The sequence below is a fragment of the Melospiza georgiana genome, chromosome 6 (assembly GCF_028018845.1).
Source record: "Melospiza georgiana isolate bMelGeo1 chromosome 6, bMelGeo1.pri, whole genome shotgun sequence".
NCBI classification, from domain to species: Eukaryota; Metazoa; Chordata; class Aves; order Passeriformes; family Passerellidae; genus Melospiza; species Melospiza georgiana.
In genome coordinates, this window is record NC_080435.1 from 13,882,841 (window position 1) to 13,899,700 (window position 16,860).

Sequence of the window (16,860 nt, forward strand, 5' to 3'; positions counted from 1 at the left end):
CTATCAGCAAGTTAAACTCAACTAAACCTTACCTGATTGCTCAGAAATCTCAGGATTACAATATGGATGCTGGTTCTTTTAGTCTTCTTAATTCTGTTGTAGTCATCTTTAATTTAGAGCTAAATTCCAAGTAGTTACTGCTGTAGTGGGACATATGACCATTAAGACATGTTAATCTGGAGCAGAGAAGCCAGGGAAAGCTGGCACAATAGAGGCTCCTAATCAAAAGGCTGGGGCTTTCTTTTGAGAACTTGATGGTGGGCAGGAAAAGTGTAATTTTTGTCTCTTGAAGTTCAGTGATTTAACCTGGTCCTCTCAGGTCTGAGCAGGGCATGGCACATTTGGTTTTGACATCTAATAGGTGCTTAGGTCTGGGTAGAAACTTGAGTATTCTCTGTGGTTTAAGTCTAGGTCTACTTGATTTAAGGACCCTTAAGTCTACTATGATCTAATTATTAAAATTTTCTTTTTTTTAAATTTAATATCACCATTTCAGAGAAGTGATACGCTCCTGTTTTCTTAACCAAGTGCTTTGGAAGGACTTCAGAAAGTTTTAAAGCATTTTTTCTTTCAAAATGTGATCAATCCCTCACTACAGTAAACTGCATAATAATTTTCTGTGCGGGTAACTACCTCTGCTTTTGCTTTATGCAGTCTATAAGGGTGTGTCTCTTCAAAAACTCAGAAGCTTGTTTGGTTTTTTTCTCTGAAGTTTAACTAATACTTTTTTATTCTATGGTAAGGCTACAGTGTTGGAAGAAATGCCTCCCTTTCCAGAGAGGGAATCTTCCATTTTGGCTAAACTGAAGAAGAAGAAAGGCCCAGGCACAGTTACTGACCTGGAAGAGATCAAAAAGGAGAGGAGCTCTGATATGAATGGAAGTGCTGAACCCGCCTCTGTCAATGCCAGTGTTGTTGTGAGTTTAAAAGCTATTATTTCACTAATATAGATGGTGTGCAAGTGAGAAAAGACTGGTTTCATAAAGTGGCTTTTTGGGGATTTAAAACCTCCCATCTGAAACTTAAGGCTGTGGGTGTTTGCTGTAAAGCAGGGGACGTACAGCTGCTTTCCCCTTGCTGCATGGTTGGATGCAGTTTTCCTTTGGACATCTTCTGTAAGTGGGGACGAACTGTCTGCAGCCTAAAAAACTCCCTTTTATATTGTTATTTGAAAAATGTTGCTGTTCCTTTTCGAGATGTGAATTTCCTTGTTGATGAAATTGCACTGAGGGTGGGTTTATAAAATTAACATATTTAAAAGGAGTTAACTTGAATTTCAGAGTATCAGCTGTTTTTTCTGCTTTGTCTAACATGTTGTTTTGCATCTTGTTTTGGGCTATTGTTTTTAATAGAAGTGGACCACACTTACCTTCACTGGGATGTCCTTAAATCAATATAAAGTTGTTACTTTTTATTTGACAGTACTATTTGAGTTCTGTTATGCTTGACAAGTCCACATGATTTTTCCTTCTGAGCTGAAACTTCTCATTTTATTGTCAGTTAAAGCTGGTAGGATCAGTTTTTCCCATAACGTAACATTTCTTTCTGGTTTTAATGCTGAGAATAACTTGTAATTAAATTTAAGATGCTGTAGAAGATTACCTAGAGAAGGCAATACTGTAGCATGCTCCCTGCCCAGTTTGTTATAGCATAATAATTTACTTCTTAGTCACTGCAGTGCATAAGAGTAGCTACTCCAAGTGCAACACTTTTGACTGGACAGAAATCTCTTTCCAGCAGAAAAGTTGCAAAATTTTGTTTGAATGCCAGATTGAAGTGACCGGCAGTTAATACTGCATTGTGCTTTACGAGCTTCAATTAATGGGTCTCAGCCATGTAACAAACTGCACAATGTTACCTTCACCAGTGGCTTTATCTCGTTTGGATTGTAAAAATATTAAGAAATTTGAGGTCCAAACTTTTAGTTGGTCCTAGTGATTGACTACTTAAAGTCTTTTGCCAGTCTTTCATTATACTGTATGGAGTAAATGATAACTTGGAGTTGGCTTACAAAAACAAGATTTCAGATTCATCCAAATACATCTCATGACTCATCCTCAGATTATCTGGCATAGTGGAAGCTGCTAATGTCTAATACATGGCCATTTTGATTAACAGTCTGTGCTTTGTACTTGCATGTGACTTGGGCAGATATATGCAGCCTCTGTTGCATGATTCTGTGTCCTGGCTGCTTGATTTGTTCTATTTGAGGAAAAAACACTTTAAACATTTAAATCTTGTCTCTTCCTCTAGTGTTTGCAGCTTGAACTGGCTACAGGCTCTGCTATTTTTGCTGGTTGGGTTTGCATTCTTTGTAAGATTTGCTAGGCTTCAGAAACCCAGGATTGAACTGATAGTCACTTCTAAAGATGCTGTGATGACCTGTGATTTAGCTTTATGTAAAAGCCACTTGCTTTCTTGATGGATTCTTCAGGAAAGAAAAGCAACATGGGAATTTTATTCCCTACAGTACTTACTTTCCCTTGAAACTAATAGAAAAAGAGAAGGGGGGGAAAATTCTCATCTTTGTCATTTTTCTTCTGCAGAACCAGATATTAGACAGATGAATTTTGGTTTTGCTTTTATTTAACAGTTAGATGGACTAACTCTCTTCAAAGGAAAAAAAGAAAACCACACCTGTAAATGACCTTAAGCTGAAATTCAGCGTGGCAGCTGCTGCATTTGTGAACCTTATTCCATCCATTCAAACCTTGATTTGGGGTGGGGAGAGGCACTGTGCCATAGTGTAGTTGTCTATGCAAACGAGAGAGCTGTGTTGTAGTTTTGTTGCAGTGTAACACCGGAGTGTCTTGTCTTCCTTAGTCTACTCCTTCTCCATCGGCGGATCTGCTGGGTCTGGGTGCTGCCCCTGTCACCAATTCAGCTCCCCCACCTTCCTCTAGTGGTAGCCTGCTCGTGGATGTATTTTCAGATTCAGCTTCTGCAGTTGCACCTCTTGCTCCTGGTTCTGATGACAACTTTGCGAGGTAATTAAGTCACCCTGAAAGGAATTTGAAGGAGAATTTGTCTGTTGAAACAGGAATGAAGGAAAAGCACACACAACTTTCGGTTTTGTTCCAGCATACTGAGTGTGTTCCTGGGTGGTAGTTTTGCAGCAAGAGAGGTGTTCTTGGACACTCTGCTGGATGTGCTGTCTTTATTGAATATCTCTTCTAATGGAAAAACTGAGTCTGTACTACTCAACCTGAGGATATTTGCCACACAGTAGTGTCTGGTTTTCATGCTGGTTTTGCTTCTTTGTTAAATTAAGCTGCTTGTGCATCTCCATACATCTTGAAGTGGGGGTTATCTGTCCTGATATGAATACATTTATTCTTATTTTCTCTTCATAAAGTATTCTTGTCTCTCCGCTTATGGCAAGCTGCTACTGAAGCAGTGAGATGGATTGTATCCAGGATACTGCTTCCCATATTTTAATGCCACACTTCAGTTGTTCTACTGTGTGACAAAGGGGTGTGAAAAGGGGGATAAAGAACAAGTGGTTTTCTTTTTTTTTAAAGGGGATTTGATACTACAAATACATTAATAGGTGTAGTGTAGGTACAATGTGTTATTAACCCCATTATTATTAAAAGTCCCTGTGGCTACTCTCAAATGTTATTTAGCTAAATTTTTGGGAATGAATGGCATAAAATCACAGAATGTCTTTAAAGTCAGTTGTCTTACTGGATAAGAATGTATTACTGTTGTCAAGGACCAAATTTTGAATGTGGGCACAACAAATTTTCAATGCATCTTAATATAAAAGACATAATTAGGGAAACTGATCTGCCTGGATCATTGGCACTTTCATCAAAATTTTATATCAGGCAATGCATTGTTGCAGGTTTGCAGTGATTAATACTTGATCCTGTGTTTCTACTGGAAGGTCAGAAGTGATACTTGATCATACAACACAAAACCAGGGCTTTATGAAGCTACAGAAGCTTGTTCATGACTTTTTTTTTTTTGAGAGGGTACAAAGAGGAACCAATGCTAGTAGTTTCATAAGCAAATGTTACATAAAAAGAGTTTTCTCTCTTTGCAGAAGAAAGTGTAGCAATGCCCAACTCCTTGGTCTGTCTGTAGATTATTAAATGCTTCTCTAATGATACTGAGAAGTTGCTTTTTACAGTTTCCTGCCTTTTCTTAGTGCTGTTGTCACTTTTGTTTCTAATCTGTTGCTTGGGTAAGTCATTCTCTGTGTGCCTGTGTACTCTTGCCTATGCTTAATACTTGTGTGTTTTTAGGTACTGATTGTGCACCTGTAATTAGAAGGGTATCTAAGGTTGATGAGGCCTCTGCTTTTAAGCGCATCTTTGTAGTAGTTAATGTGCTGCTTACCTTTTTGATTTTGAACTTAAACACTTTTGCTGTCACAGTTAAACATCTGAAAGGACTTGGTTCTGTAAGAGGTTTACATTTACCGAACACCTTCAGCTGTCTTCGTGAAGGATTGCTGTTTTCTAACAGTCGGGGTGGGATGGGGGAGAGAAGTGGGGGAAAACATTGCCTAATGCCTAAAACCTTTCTAGGGTACTGAGCTAGGGCAGCTAATCAATTTCTCGTGCATTAAGCTCAGCAGTGCCATTTTTGAGGAAGGAGGTAAAAGAAGTAACTAAGCTCTAAGCTGTCTTTACTAACTCCTGCTGTCTCTGTCGCTACTGCCTTTCTTCCTTTGTGCTGCCTGAACTAGCCCTGACCTGGCTTCATCTGAGGTAGTTTCTGAGGAACCAGCTGATACTGTGCATGATGCTGATGAGCTTTTTCACAAGTAAGCAATACTAAAACCTTGCAAGGCTGGGCAATTTCCAGAATATAGTTATAAAGAAAAACTATATTGTTCATTAACTTAATACCAGCAAGACTAGAGAAACATGTACTGTCAGACTTGTGACTAGAACACCCCTGTGGATGCTGTGGATTTTGTGACAGGCTCATGAATACACAGGTTAGAGTCTTCTTTACAAGTCAGTGCTATCACACACTGCTCTAAAATGAGGCAATGCCAGTTGTATGCTAAGTTTTTGCAAATATTTGGAAATAAATAAAAAACAGAGTACTAGTCAAAAGTACTAATATTTGGGAGTGTGTTTTAAGTGCCTTGGATGCAAAAGGCAGATGTTTGCTGACCACCTCTTCTACTTTTAAGTGAAGGGTGATAGAAAGGACTGAGATCACTGGAGAATGGGCTTCCTCTCTCAAAATGGAAAATGTACATCTCTAGTTGGCTTAGGTGATACAGAAATGATAAATCAAGGAGGGTTTTTTCTTTCAGGTTTAAACAGTCAAAACTTCAAACTTTTCAATTCTGCACGAACCTAATGAGTTTCAGAAGTTCTCAAGACTAAAAAGAAAAATCCTGTTGCCTGGTCCTTTATTAGACAGTGTGTGTGCATATAGCATATTGTGGTTTCCTTCATAGTTTCTCAGACAGCCTATAAAATAAAAGTGTCAGTTCTTTTAGTGTCCTACAAGTGGTGATTCTGGATGTAAAATTGTCTTCTAACTGCAGTTTTCTGCAAAGGCCTCTCTCACAGATTGATGCATTCTAGGTTAACCGCAATCTTCATCCTCTGTGTAAACCCTGAATTTTGTGGTTCTAAATATCGTTTAATGTGGCTCAATTTAAAACAGGTTTTCCCTCTCTTCCCCTAGGTTTGTGTGTAAAAATAATGGAGTCTTATTTGAAAATCAGTTGCTACAAATTGGCTTGAAATCTGAATTTCGACAGAACCTGGGTAAGATCTGTAGTGCTGTGGTTGGCTGTCTGCATTATCAGTAACAATGCCAGCATGATATTCCAGAATTATATTTTCAGCTACAGAAGAGGAAAATGGCATTATAGGCCTAAGCTGTTTTATAGCTCCCACTGTTGTGCATCCCTGGCTTTTGTGTGGGCTCTTGCTTCCTTGAATTTTTATTGTTTTAGTAGCTGATATGAAATAAGGGGTGTTGAGCTCCAGCATTACAGCTCATGCTGCCTGTTTGTATGGCTGGTGCAGCCAGGTTTATAAATTCTTCTCAAAATTTATATCTTGCAGTATGGCTTATTGTTATGATATGAAACACAATATATTTCAGATGAGATTGAGTGCACAGGATACTGGAACCATCTAGGAAGGAGATGGAATTTGAACACAGGCTAGCAATAGAATAGAATTTCATGGTTCTCCCTTTCTGTAAAACTCTTGGTGGCATAGTAGCATCTTAACAAAATTCTCCAGCAATTGAAAGACTTCACTGATGATTTGACTTCCTGTGTGACAGCTACTGTAGGAGAGATCTAATGGCTTGGTTAAATTGCTGCATTTTGAACTGTGAATGTCTTGGTGAGATAAACCATTTAAACTGTATTTTGTTCTTAAAAGTGGTTTTAAAGAAAGGTAGACAGACAATGTGTTAGGGTATTGAAGCATGAGTAGTTAAATGCGATTACATGACCTAAAAATTCTGATGTCTCGTTCTTTTCTTTCCAGGTCGTATGTTCATATTCTATGGTAATAAGACATCAACACAGTTCTTGAATTTTACTCCAACAGTAATCTGCTCAGATGACCTTCAGTCAAATATCCTTAAATGTAGTAGGAGTTGTCTGTTCTTATTAGATTTTTGTGTTTTATTGATGTACAATATAATAAATCTGTTGGATCAAGGTATGGCATCCTTGAACATGAAGAAATGAGAAACTTGCTGATAGCTCTCTGAAGTTCTCATAGGAAGATCAAGTCTTGAGCAGGGATGAAAGATGCTTTCCTTAACGTCCTGGTTATAAACACAAATTTTACTTTTGATATAACAAGAAATTAAACTGAATAAGAAGGTACTGGAACTGTAGCTTTCACCACTGACATGAAGTAGCAGAAGCAGAAATGTGTCCTTTGAGTACTGCATTAGCAGATAAGCTAAAACTTGACATGGAGATGCATTACCATGATGATGGTACTTAATTCATGGCTGGTCCCTAATGCTTGGTGTTGCAAATTTAGGATTTCTGGGAGATTGAATAATCAGGCTTGTTTGACTCAAGGCATCTCTGTCATGTTCAAAATAGTCCTGTGGCTTTTATTGTGAAGTTTCTGTGCCTTCACACCTTTTTAAGGGCATCTTTCTTTAAGAATATCCAATTAACTGAGAATTTTCAGAGTTATTGCTTGTGTATGTGTCAATATGAAAAACCCCACAAACTCTTTTCCTGTACAAAACACTGAGCTTTAAAATGTTCAGTAGCACACAGAGAATGAGTGGAAACATGATGTTAATTTCTCATAGAGTTTCTTGGAAGATTTGCATTTTTTATATTATCAATTCACTGATCTGTTTCCTTAACAACTTTTCTACGCCTGAATCTTCAGACAAAACCTGTTGACCCCACAGTGGATGGAGGTGCACAGGTTCAGCAGGTTGTGAACATTGAATGTGTGTCAGACTTCATGGAAGCTCCAATCCTGAACATTCAGTTCAGGTAAAACAAAGGATTCAAATGTTAGTGAATTAATTGGATGAAAGATGTTAAATTTGGCATGGCCCTGTGACTGAAATGCAAAATATGGACACAAAAAGCTCTCTTAGGTAGACAACTTGAAAATTTGATCTAATTAAGCTTTAAGGTGCTAGGGAGAATCCACTTGGAACAATGTGGTTTAAAACCCCAGCCAAACCAAACAGTCAAGAAGCAGCTACTGATGAAATGTCTCCATGACTTCTGTCTCTGCTATCTATATAAAACAGCAGTCTTCCTGTTTGCTTAAGAAATCTTGACAGGAATATACGCAGTAACTTCTCCCTTCTGGAAACCAAGAACATTTCTGCAAATAACTTGGCCTGGAAGTGTATGCAACCAGAAATAGACTCTTGTTCTGTCCACTCAACATCAGCTCAGCTGTATAAAATCCTGAGTTCTGGGCTGCATGCTGTTTTTCTAGTCTAAACTGGTTTTTATTGGTATGTTTTCCCAAGGATGTATTTTTGCCCCTTAGGGTGCTATCTAGAAGGATAAACCCGTGCTAAAACTGAGAGAACCTTACAAGCAATTCTGCCAATTCATCTATTGCCATCTAAGGAAAGAAAATAAATTGATTTAACAGTGGATTGAAACTGTATATTAGAATTGTCATGTGCAGTTGATGGATTTTGATCATAAACAGTTCCTGAGTTGCTTGGTTGATTTCTGCTGAGGCTGCCACAAGCACTGTGGTTTTTCTCTTCTGTCTGCAGGTACGGTGGAACATTTCAAAATCTTTCAGTAAAGTTACCCATCACTCTGAATAAATTTTTCCAGCCAACAGAGATGTCTTCTCAAGACTTTTTTCAGCGTTGGAAGCAGCTGAGCAAGTAAGACTCTATACTTGGACCTCTTGTGGTGGGCAAGGGAGGAGAAAGATATATTGTGAATGTAGCTGGTGCAGCACCTTATCCCATACTCAATCCTGTAAGCCATGAGCTCTCTCAGTAGAATTAATTGCTATTGGAAATGCTGTTCATAATGTATTTGTCTTGCAGTCCCAAACAGGAAGTACAGAATATCTTTAAAGCAAAGCACCCGATGGATGCAGAGATCACGAAAGCAAAGGTGGGTGGTGGTGATATTTTTAATTCATCGTGTACAGGGCAATCAATGGTAGGTCATGTTTCAACCCCAGCTGGCACCTAAACACCACACAGTCATTTGCTGACTCTCCCCCAGTGGAATGGTACAGAGAACAAGGTTAAAAGTGAGAAAATGTGTAGGTTGAGGTAAAGAGAGTTCAGTAGGTAAAAGAAAAGCCATGCACACAGGCAAAGCAAAGAATTAATTCAGTGCTTCCCATTGGCAGGGAGGTGTTTGGCCATCCCCAAGCCAGCAGGTCTCCATTGGGTTTAACAGTTACTTGGGAAGGCAAAACAACACCACTCTGAACATCTTCCTTTCCTTTCTCAGCCTTATATGCTGTGCCAGGACGTCTTACAGTATGGGATATCCCACTGTTCAGCTGTCCTGGCTGTGTCTTGTCCCAGCTCCTTGTGCATCCCAGCTTCCTCACTCGTGGGCTGAGGAGCAGAAAAGACCTCGGCTCTGTGTAACCCCCACTCAGTGATAACTGAAGCATCCCTGTGATATCAACTCTCTTGAGCAGAAATCTAAAACACAGCCCCATGCCACCTGCTAGGAAGAAAATTAACTCTATCCCAGCCCAAATTAGCACATGGTATAAGCTAACTTTATGCATTTTTGTTTATGTGGCAGTTGGATCATCCCGTGAAAGTAAGTCCATGCTATGCGATAGGTCATGGCAGTGCTGAGTTGAATGGACAGCTTCTAGCTGTGGTTTGAATTGGATGCAGTCTTCAGTGGCAGCTGGAGACTTGAAGCTGTTTAAAAAAGCACCAATTCACTGCTTAAAACTGAACTGGAAGATAATTCAAGCCTTAATTTATACTTGAAGTACTGGTTGGAAAAGGAAGTGACTTTTTGGCTGTGTTAGGCAAAACAGAAGTGACTGTAACAAGAATGTGTAACAGGAACAGTGACTGTGTACAGGAGTGGCTGTATCAAAACTGGGGAAGACTGATGTTCAATCTTAACTTGCTTCTCAGTTGCTTTCTAAAAGAGCCTTATTTACAGAATAGCTCATTTATCAGGGTCAGCTTTAAAAAATTGGAATAATGAAGTAGTCTTGAAGACTTAAAAATTAATTTCCTCCTTGCTTTGCTGTTTGATGGTGACGATTTGAGTATACTTGGTATTTGTGTCTTCCTCTCCCCCCATCTAAATCTTCTTGGTTTCTTTCACAGATAATTGGATTTGGATCAGCCCTGCTTGAGGAGGTAGATCCCAATCCTGCTAACTTTGTTGGTGCTGGTATCATACACACAAAAACCACTCAGATTGGATGCTTGCTGCGCCTTGAACCCAACCTCCAGGCACAGGTATCTGTGTAACTGTCTCCAGCTTAGATAAAAGTTCTCATTTTAACTAAATACTTCTGTGTATCTGAAACTCCTTTAAGGTATTTAAAAATCACTATTGCAATAGCTGCTTATGACTGCAGACTCCAACAAGAAATTAAATTGTAGCAGCTGGTCCTGGCCCAGCTGGGTAAGCTGCTTCTTCAGAGCAATTCTCTTTTCCTCTTGGAAGAGATGGTTACAATATTCCAGACTGTCTTGTGCACTTTCAGTTGCATTAAGTATGCTTCCTTTTGCTACTTTAAATGATTAAAAGAGTAATAGGCTAAAAGATGAAAGCATAAGCAAGTGAATACAATATTAAGAGTATTTTTACTAAAGCTTTTTTGACAGAGGTGTTACCAAAATTAACTTAGGATTAAAAATAGGTTTTGGGTGGTTGTGTCTTCTGTTCCCTGAAGAAGTGGATGTACAGGGTCTTTAGACTTTTCCACAGCATTTGCTCCTCTTTAACAGATATTCTGGACAACACCTTTCTGTTAAAACCCAAAAATACTTGAGTAACAGTAATTCTCAACAAGGGTTTGAAGATAGGGTTGGTTCAGCCAGTGGTTTGAAAAAGCTGTGATGCTCAGTGGCTTGCTGCCTCTGAGTGTTTTGAGATCTTTTTCCTAACAAAGCTTACAAAGCAAGTAAGAGGTAACTGTTAGTTTTCACTGTTGACTGTGCATTCCTTTAATGCCAAACTGTTTAAATAGTATTTTATGTTCTTTTTCAGATGTATAGGCTCACACTACGAACAAGTAAAGAAGCTGTATCTCAGAGATTATGTGAATTGCTGTCAGAACAGTTTTAATATTAACCATGTCAGTTTTGGTTTTTCCACTTATATCACTGTCATCATACTGCAAATAAATGTCTTGTACATCACTGTCTGAGTACTGCAATGTTAACCAATACCAGCTCCCTGCCTTAATAGGACTTGACCCTTGTTTGAAATTAAGACTATAAAATGTACAGTACAGGGAAGTGACTTTTCCATTAAAAATGGCTTTTAGTGTGTTACATAAAGGGTGGTAGGGCTGTCTTTTGCTCCTTTTTTTGCAGGGGTCAGGCTTTTAAACTTGTTGAAGGGAAATGGTTTTCGTTGTGGCAATCAAGGATTTCAGCTGAAAATAGCTCAAAAACCTTCTGCTTCAGTACCTTTAAGAGATATTTCCTCTGCTCTGAGCTGAAAGAAAACAGTGTACTGCTGCTCAGGAAGGTTAATTCCCATGCTAATGTAGAGTCAAAACTTTGTAAAGTTGAACATTGCCACAAGTTGTCTACTGGATGGAAGGGCAGATTTGAAGATGTGTTTGAATCTGATTAAAGTGAACATTTATGTTGAGTCGCCAGTCTTTGAATTTGAAAAATGCCACAGAACCAGAGTCTTAAAGGTGTTAATCTTGTAATATTTTACATCCTAATGTTTTCTGATCTTTGGATTGAACACAAAAGCTATTCTTAATCCTCCTGCTTATCTCCATTCATGAGGTGAGCTTCTCTGGTAGGGGGTGAATGAGTATATACTTGTTCGTTGTTTCTCAGTGAAGTTAAATATTCTGTTCTATGTTTTTTCTGTTTGCCATCAGACTTGACAAGTAATAGTCCTAATGATGTGATACAATTAACTGCAGAAACTAGTGTTGTATAAAAGAAGTGGGAAGAAAAGGGCCCTTGAAGGGCTTGTAAGGCATGCACTCTTAGGTGAAAATGTAATTTTAATCAATATCTTTTCCCCAGTGTTCATTAATGTTCAGACTCAAGAGCTGAATAACTGATACCTAAGCAGTTTCCTTTCTGTCAGTGGTAAAAATGTCCAACATGGTATAGAAAACTTCTGTTGAAACTGAAAGTAGAAAACCCAGAAGTGTTCAGCTTTTCTAGAGGTTTTTACAGCTGAAGTCTTTGTACCTTGTTTCACATCAAACTCTTTGCAGCCTCTCTGCAGAAGTCAGTGGACAGAAACTTTGGATCACGCTCCTCAAGCCTTGAGGTGCAACAGAAGCTGCTAAACCAAAGCAGGTGAGGTGGCCCACTTAGAAACCCTGGGCTGGTGTCAGCAAGAGCTACAGATCATGGTGAACAAAATCAGCTCCTGCTGACAGGAGAAGGGAACCTCAGGTCAAGATTTCCTCATGGTCACTGAAAGGAAGCCTGGGACTGCTGTGTCAGAACACATACAGGCAAACGTGCCCAGGAAATGAAGGTGTTGAGTCATGGTGGTGACACTGAAAATACATTTAAATGGGGCTGCTGTCATGCTGCCCATGCTCAGCAGGGGACAGGATTCTCCATGATTGAGTGTGCCTTGCTTTTTGTCTTCAGTGCTTTGAGCTTAAATGATGTAACTGGGAGATTATCACTTGGTTTGGCTGAAGGCTCCTGATCGTACTTGAGTAAAAGAGAAAAATGAGGAACAAAGGTTTGGCTGTGATGTGTGGATTTTGGGGGATGTGTTTTGTTTTTCCAGAAATTGCTGGTAACTGGATATTATGGCTGAAAACTAGGCTAAAGGCCTGGTCTTTCTGCAAAAGTTCTCTGGAACAACTGGCCCCTTTAAGGCCTTTCACATTCTTCTTGCTTAAGACTCTTAAATCATAAATATTGTCATTGAAAATCTTGGTGAGTGGTTCCTGCGGTCAGGCTGGGCAGTTGGCAAATACTGATGGAATACCTTTTGTTTTGGCTTCACAATGTTCTGTGTCTCATTATTAGTCCTGTTATGTTAACCATGCTCTTGGCTACTCTGTTAAAATCTGATGTGCTGAACTAAAGGGAGTCTTAGCAAAGACAGAGGAGGAGGTTCTCTTTTGTATTTTCCAAATCCTGTTGTATATCTGTCCCCCTGAAAAATGTTCTGTGCCCTCATTAAAGGACACCTTGAGACACTGCACTACTTTATTTCACTTTGCTTTGGTTCAAGCTGTGCTAAAATGTGCATTAAAGTGTGGGAAGGAGGGGGGGTAAGGGAAAGTGTCATTTCAGTGGTGACTGTGTTAAGCTTATGACTGTTTACTCTTTGTATTCAGTGTCAGCTCAATGAAGCCATGAGCAGAAAAGTGAACAAATTAAAGACAAATACTTGATTTTATTTTTTTTTTGTGAATGATGGTTAACTTACCAGTGATGTATCCTGTCAAGCAGACAAAGTAATTTCTGCAGTAAACAGTGTTATTGTTTTTAAGTGCAGTATTTTCAGGCATTGACATGTGAAAATAACTGAATAGCAAAACAGGTAGCATATGTTCATTCTTGACCTACACTCCAGTATGTAACATTTATGGTGATTGTCTTATTTGTATAAAACAAAGTTCTGTCAAATTAAGTGGAGAATTTTCATATAGAAGACTATATATTAGACTATATTCATCAGAAGAACATATTAAGATTAAATAAATGATTAGACCAGTGATGAAACTGTCCTTTTTTTGTCTGGGGGTATGAAGGTGTAAAAAATATTCTTGTGGAACAGTTGTTGTGGAACACAATTGCTGTGATTCTTCTCTGAGAAACACTGGTGGGTTTGTTCACTGGAGTCCTACCTGGTCTATGGATTTCTGCTCCCCCAGTAAGTGAGTTTGATTTTGCTCTCGTTTGGTTACAAATTATAAATACTCTATTTTTAAAAAGCCCCAGGTGTAAAATCTTTCTCCCTAGAGTGTTTAACAGCAGTAAGTACATGAGCAGTGCTTGCTGCAGTAAACTGCTCTAGTAGTGGGGTTCAGGCTAAGCAGCACACAGCTCTATTGGATGCAGGGTTGATGGCACTGTAGAAGAACAGTAATCTGAACTGCTAAATTAACCTTATAAGCTTTGAATGTATGCTTCAGGTTCTTTTCTTGTATTTGCTGAAAGGGAAAAAAGCACTCTGAGCTTTTCTGCAATCATACAGCTTTTTCTTAAATGACTTGCAACAAAGTAAAGCTTGTCTGGAGTCCCAGCAAGTAGAAATTGCTTGTGAGTGAACCACTTGTATTCTGTTAGATGCGTGTGGGCTTTGATTTCTTGCTGAGGAATGCCTTCAGCTTCATCCCAAAGCTGCTCCATGTGTGTGTTAGTTACCTTTCTAGAAATGTCCCACCATACTAAGGGTGCTTGTGGAAACCTCACCATTCACCTTTGGGTCGTGTAGCACCTTGCTTTCCAACCCTGTCATCTGTGGACGATGACACACATGCTGTGTCCACTTTCAAAGGCAGGGAACAGGTCACTTCCCTTCTCCCACTCAAGTAATGTGCTCTTCCACAGGGTCAAGTTGACTGTAGTGAACCTAATAGACTATTTTTCAGTTTAAATATTTGGTCAAATAAGGAGAAAGAAGTTAGCAAATTCAATTCCTTCTACTTTATTTGAACATTAAATTCCTGATACTGCCCAGTGCATGGGCCAGGTTTTAGCCTCTGGTTGAATAAATCACCCCTGAGCAAGGCCAAACAGTTTCTTGTCTTCCCTCCTGCTCCCCACCCTCAGCCTGTTGTTTATTTCTGTGCCTGTTCTTTATTTCCTCCTGTGCACCCCACCCTGCTCCTGATCAGGAATAATTTATCTGATGACTCCACTGGTAGTCCAGGCAGCTGCTCAGGCAGTGTGACAGCAAGGCTGTCCTGTGTAATCAGTACAAGAGAACCCAGCAATGAGCTGTGGAAGGATTAACTTGTGATCAGGGTTTAATTACAAAAAATGGTATCTGCAGCCATCAGGTCTGGCTAGTGTGTGCAACTGTCAAAGTCGCACACACAGCCACTAAATGCAATTATTTCTGTGGTGAGCCTTCTTCCAGGGTTATCTGGGTCTTGGCATGGCAGTTGGAATTGCTTCTTAAGAAGTTCAAGTGGCCTACAGCAGCCACATGTTGTGATGACCATCATCTTCTCAACATCCAGCCTGTGTGGAAGGGAGGGATAATCAGTTGGCATTTGTTTACAGCATTTTAGGCTCACAGCTTTTCAAGTGAACTTCTTTCAATGAACTTCTTTCTTTCCTATGGTGAGATGTTTAGAGGAAAGAGCACAGCCCTCAGTTGAATGCTTCTGTCACCTGCAGGACTACAAATAATGTGGGAAATTATTCCATTTTAAGTTCTCATGAGGCAGAAACTCTGGTGTACTCAGCTGCTGCCTTCCATTTTAGAACAGGATGAACTTGATGATCCTTGTGGGTCCTTTCCAGCTCAGGCTAGTCTGTGATTCTATGATCTCATCATCTGTTAGGCCTCAGGCCTCACTGGAAAACTAATAGAATTTGATTCCCCTGATCTCTTTTTGGCCTTCTGAATATTTGTAAAGTACCTAGGGATTAAATTTGTTAAAGCTGTGCACTGGACTAGTTAAGAGTTTACAGAAGGTCTCTTTTGCAGATGCTGAATTGTGTGTGTTCCTTTTGCAGTTCACAGAGCAAGGAAAACCCCTTTCTCCCACTGCACAGTTAGTGCTGGAATCTGAGGTCGTGGCTGTATGATGCCAGTTCTGGGTTTGAGGTGAGCTAATAAGGTAGAAGACTTGCACTTAATTGCTGAATTCACAGCACAGGTAGGAGAAATGAGAGCTTGAATAGGCAGGTAAGGATTTGAGTCTGTCCTTATAGTACTGCAGTTCTCAGGCTGTTGATTCCTGACCATGTTCAGCCTCCTGCTGGCCTTGGTTCTGCCTTTCTCTTTGTCAGTGGGAAACTGTACCGATAACAGGCCAGAACTCAGGTATGGGGAAAAGAGAGTTAAGGGAAAAAATTCTTTTTTGAAAATCCTCTTTTGAAGCGGAGAAAAGTTTTCTTGGTTTCAGTTAAAACTGGGTTTTAACACAACTTTCTTAGCAATTGAGACAAACCTTAACTCTAAAAGTCTTCCTTCAGGTTTCACAGCCCTTTTGTCAACTCCGCATACAAGGTCAGTCGCTCAGTTTTCAAAATGCTGGGGCATGCCTGAATGTGCTTTGAAGGGGACAATTTTTAGCATAAGGATTAATTTAAACTAGTTCCTGAATTAGTTCTGCAAAAGCAGAACCCTTCATTGTTTTCCATTCTTGAACATTGTATTGGCTTGGATTGTTAGGAATGTAACTTCTTCCCCCCCAGTAACTGAACTCTAATACTGCTGCACTGTTTACTTGTATTGAAGCCTTGGTTTCCTGTCAAATTCTCCTAATGGGGAGCAGAACTGCACAGGCTCAGACAGTGCCCTTGTAATTATAAAATATACCTGAATTACACTACTAGGAGCATGTTATGAAACAACTGAAGTGGCATTAGTTACCTTAGATGAAATTTCTTATTTTACTATCTTAGCTATTTGAAATAGGTATTTATAGTCGAAACCACTTTTTCAGTCTTTAAAAAACAAACAAAGCAAAACCTCCAACCATCAAAAACAACAAAATAGCCCTCCAAACCTGGAATATTGATGTCTGTCTTTTTTTTAAAAGCAAAACAACAAAAACTTAAGGAAGTGAGATGACCTTCCTCGATTAGATGTAAATCCCTGTGTAATTAATGACCTTATTGTTGCTATTAACCAGTTTATACAGCAACATTGTACACTGCTGGGTGGATGCTAACCACATTTTCCTCCCTGAATTATAAAGGCACAGTTGTTCATGAATTTCCCTACTTAGAGATGGCCAAATAAGGAAAACAACTTTAGTACTGTACAGCCTCAGTTATCCTTACTTTGTTGAAGAGGAACATGATCCTTCACAACGGCTCAAAGTGACATTTGTGGAACAGCCTTTGTAAGTTATTTCTTCTTCATATTCAACTTCTCTACAATGCTCTGTCAAATGTAAAAAGAAAAAAATTCTGCTATAATTCATCTTGGTCTTCTTGAGTGACCTTTGTTAGATGCCCAAAGCCTCCATATTTGGTTTCCTGTAAAACCATTCTTATTGCATGAGATAATTAACAAGTCATAAGTGAGTTACACAGCAAGAGAAGGTT

The 16,860-nt window shown here is 39.3% G+C and overlaps 2 protein-coding genes across 5 annotated transcripts in view; one reads left to right on the forward strand and one right to left on the reverse strand.

The window, feature by feature from the left end:
- AP2A2 (adaptor related protein complex 2 subunit alpha 2) overlaps positions 1 to 13,343 on the forward strand; it is a 44,262-nt gene extending 30,919 nt beyond the window's left edge. For 2 of the 4 annotated variants that reach the window (XM_058027406.1, XM_058027407.1), the window contains exons 14-23: positions 744 to 917; positions 2,824 to 2,987; positions 4,697 to 4,774; positions 5,659 to 5,741; positions 6,480 to 6,569; positions 7,342 to 7,465; positions 8,218 to 8,334; positions 8,503 to 8,572; positions 9,775 to 9,909; positions 10,667 to 13,343. In XM_058027406.1, the coding sequence (XP_057883389.1) occupies positions 744 to 917; positions 2,824 to 2,987; positions 4,697 to 4,774; positions 5,659 to 5,741; positions 6,480 to 6,569; positions 7,342 to 7,465; positions 8,218 to 8,334; positions 8,503 to 8,572; positions 9,775 to 9,909; positions 10,667 to 10,744 (1,113 nt within the window). In that variant the 3' untranslated portion in view covers positions 10,745 to 13,343. The remainder of the gene's footprint in view (positions 1 to 743; positions 918 to 2,823; positions 2,988 to 4,696; positions 4,775 to 5,658; positions 5,742 to 6,479; positions 6,570 to 7,341; positions 7,466 to 8,217; positions 8,335 to 8,502; positions 8,573 to 9,774; positions 9,910 to 10,666) is intronic. The other 2 variants (XM_058027408.1, XM_058027409.1) reach the window with 1 other exon arrangement.
- A 95-nt stretch (positions 13,344 to 13,438) lies between these two features.
- Positions 13,439 to 16,860, reverse strand: part of MUC6 (mucin 6, oligomeric mucus/gel-forming) — a 49,718-nt gene continuing 46,296 nt past the window's right edge. Inside the window, exons 43-44 of the mRNA XM_058025776.1 lie at positions 16,594 to 16,696; positions 13,439 to 14,817 (exon numbers count right to left, since the gene is read on the reverse strand). Coding sequence (XP_057881759.1) covers positions 14,640 to 14,817; positions 16,594 to 16,696 — 281 coding nt within the window. The 3' untranslated portion in view covers positions 13,439 to 14,639. The remainder of the gene's footprint in view (positions 14,818 to 16,593; positions 16,697 to 16,860) is intronic.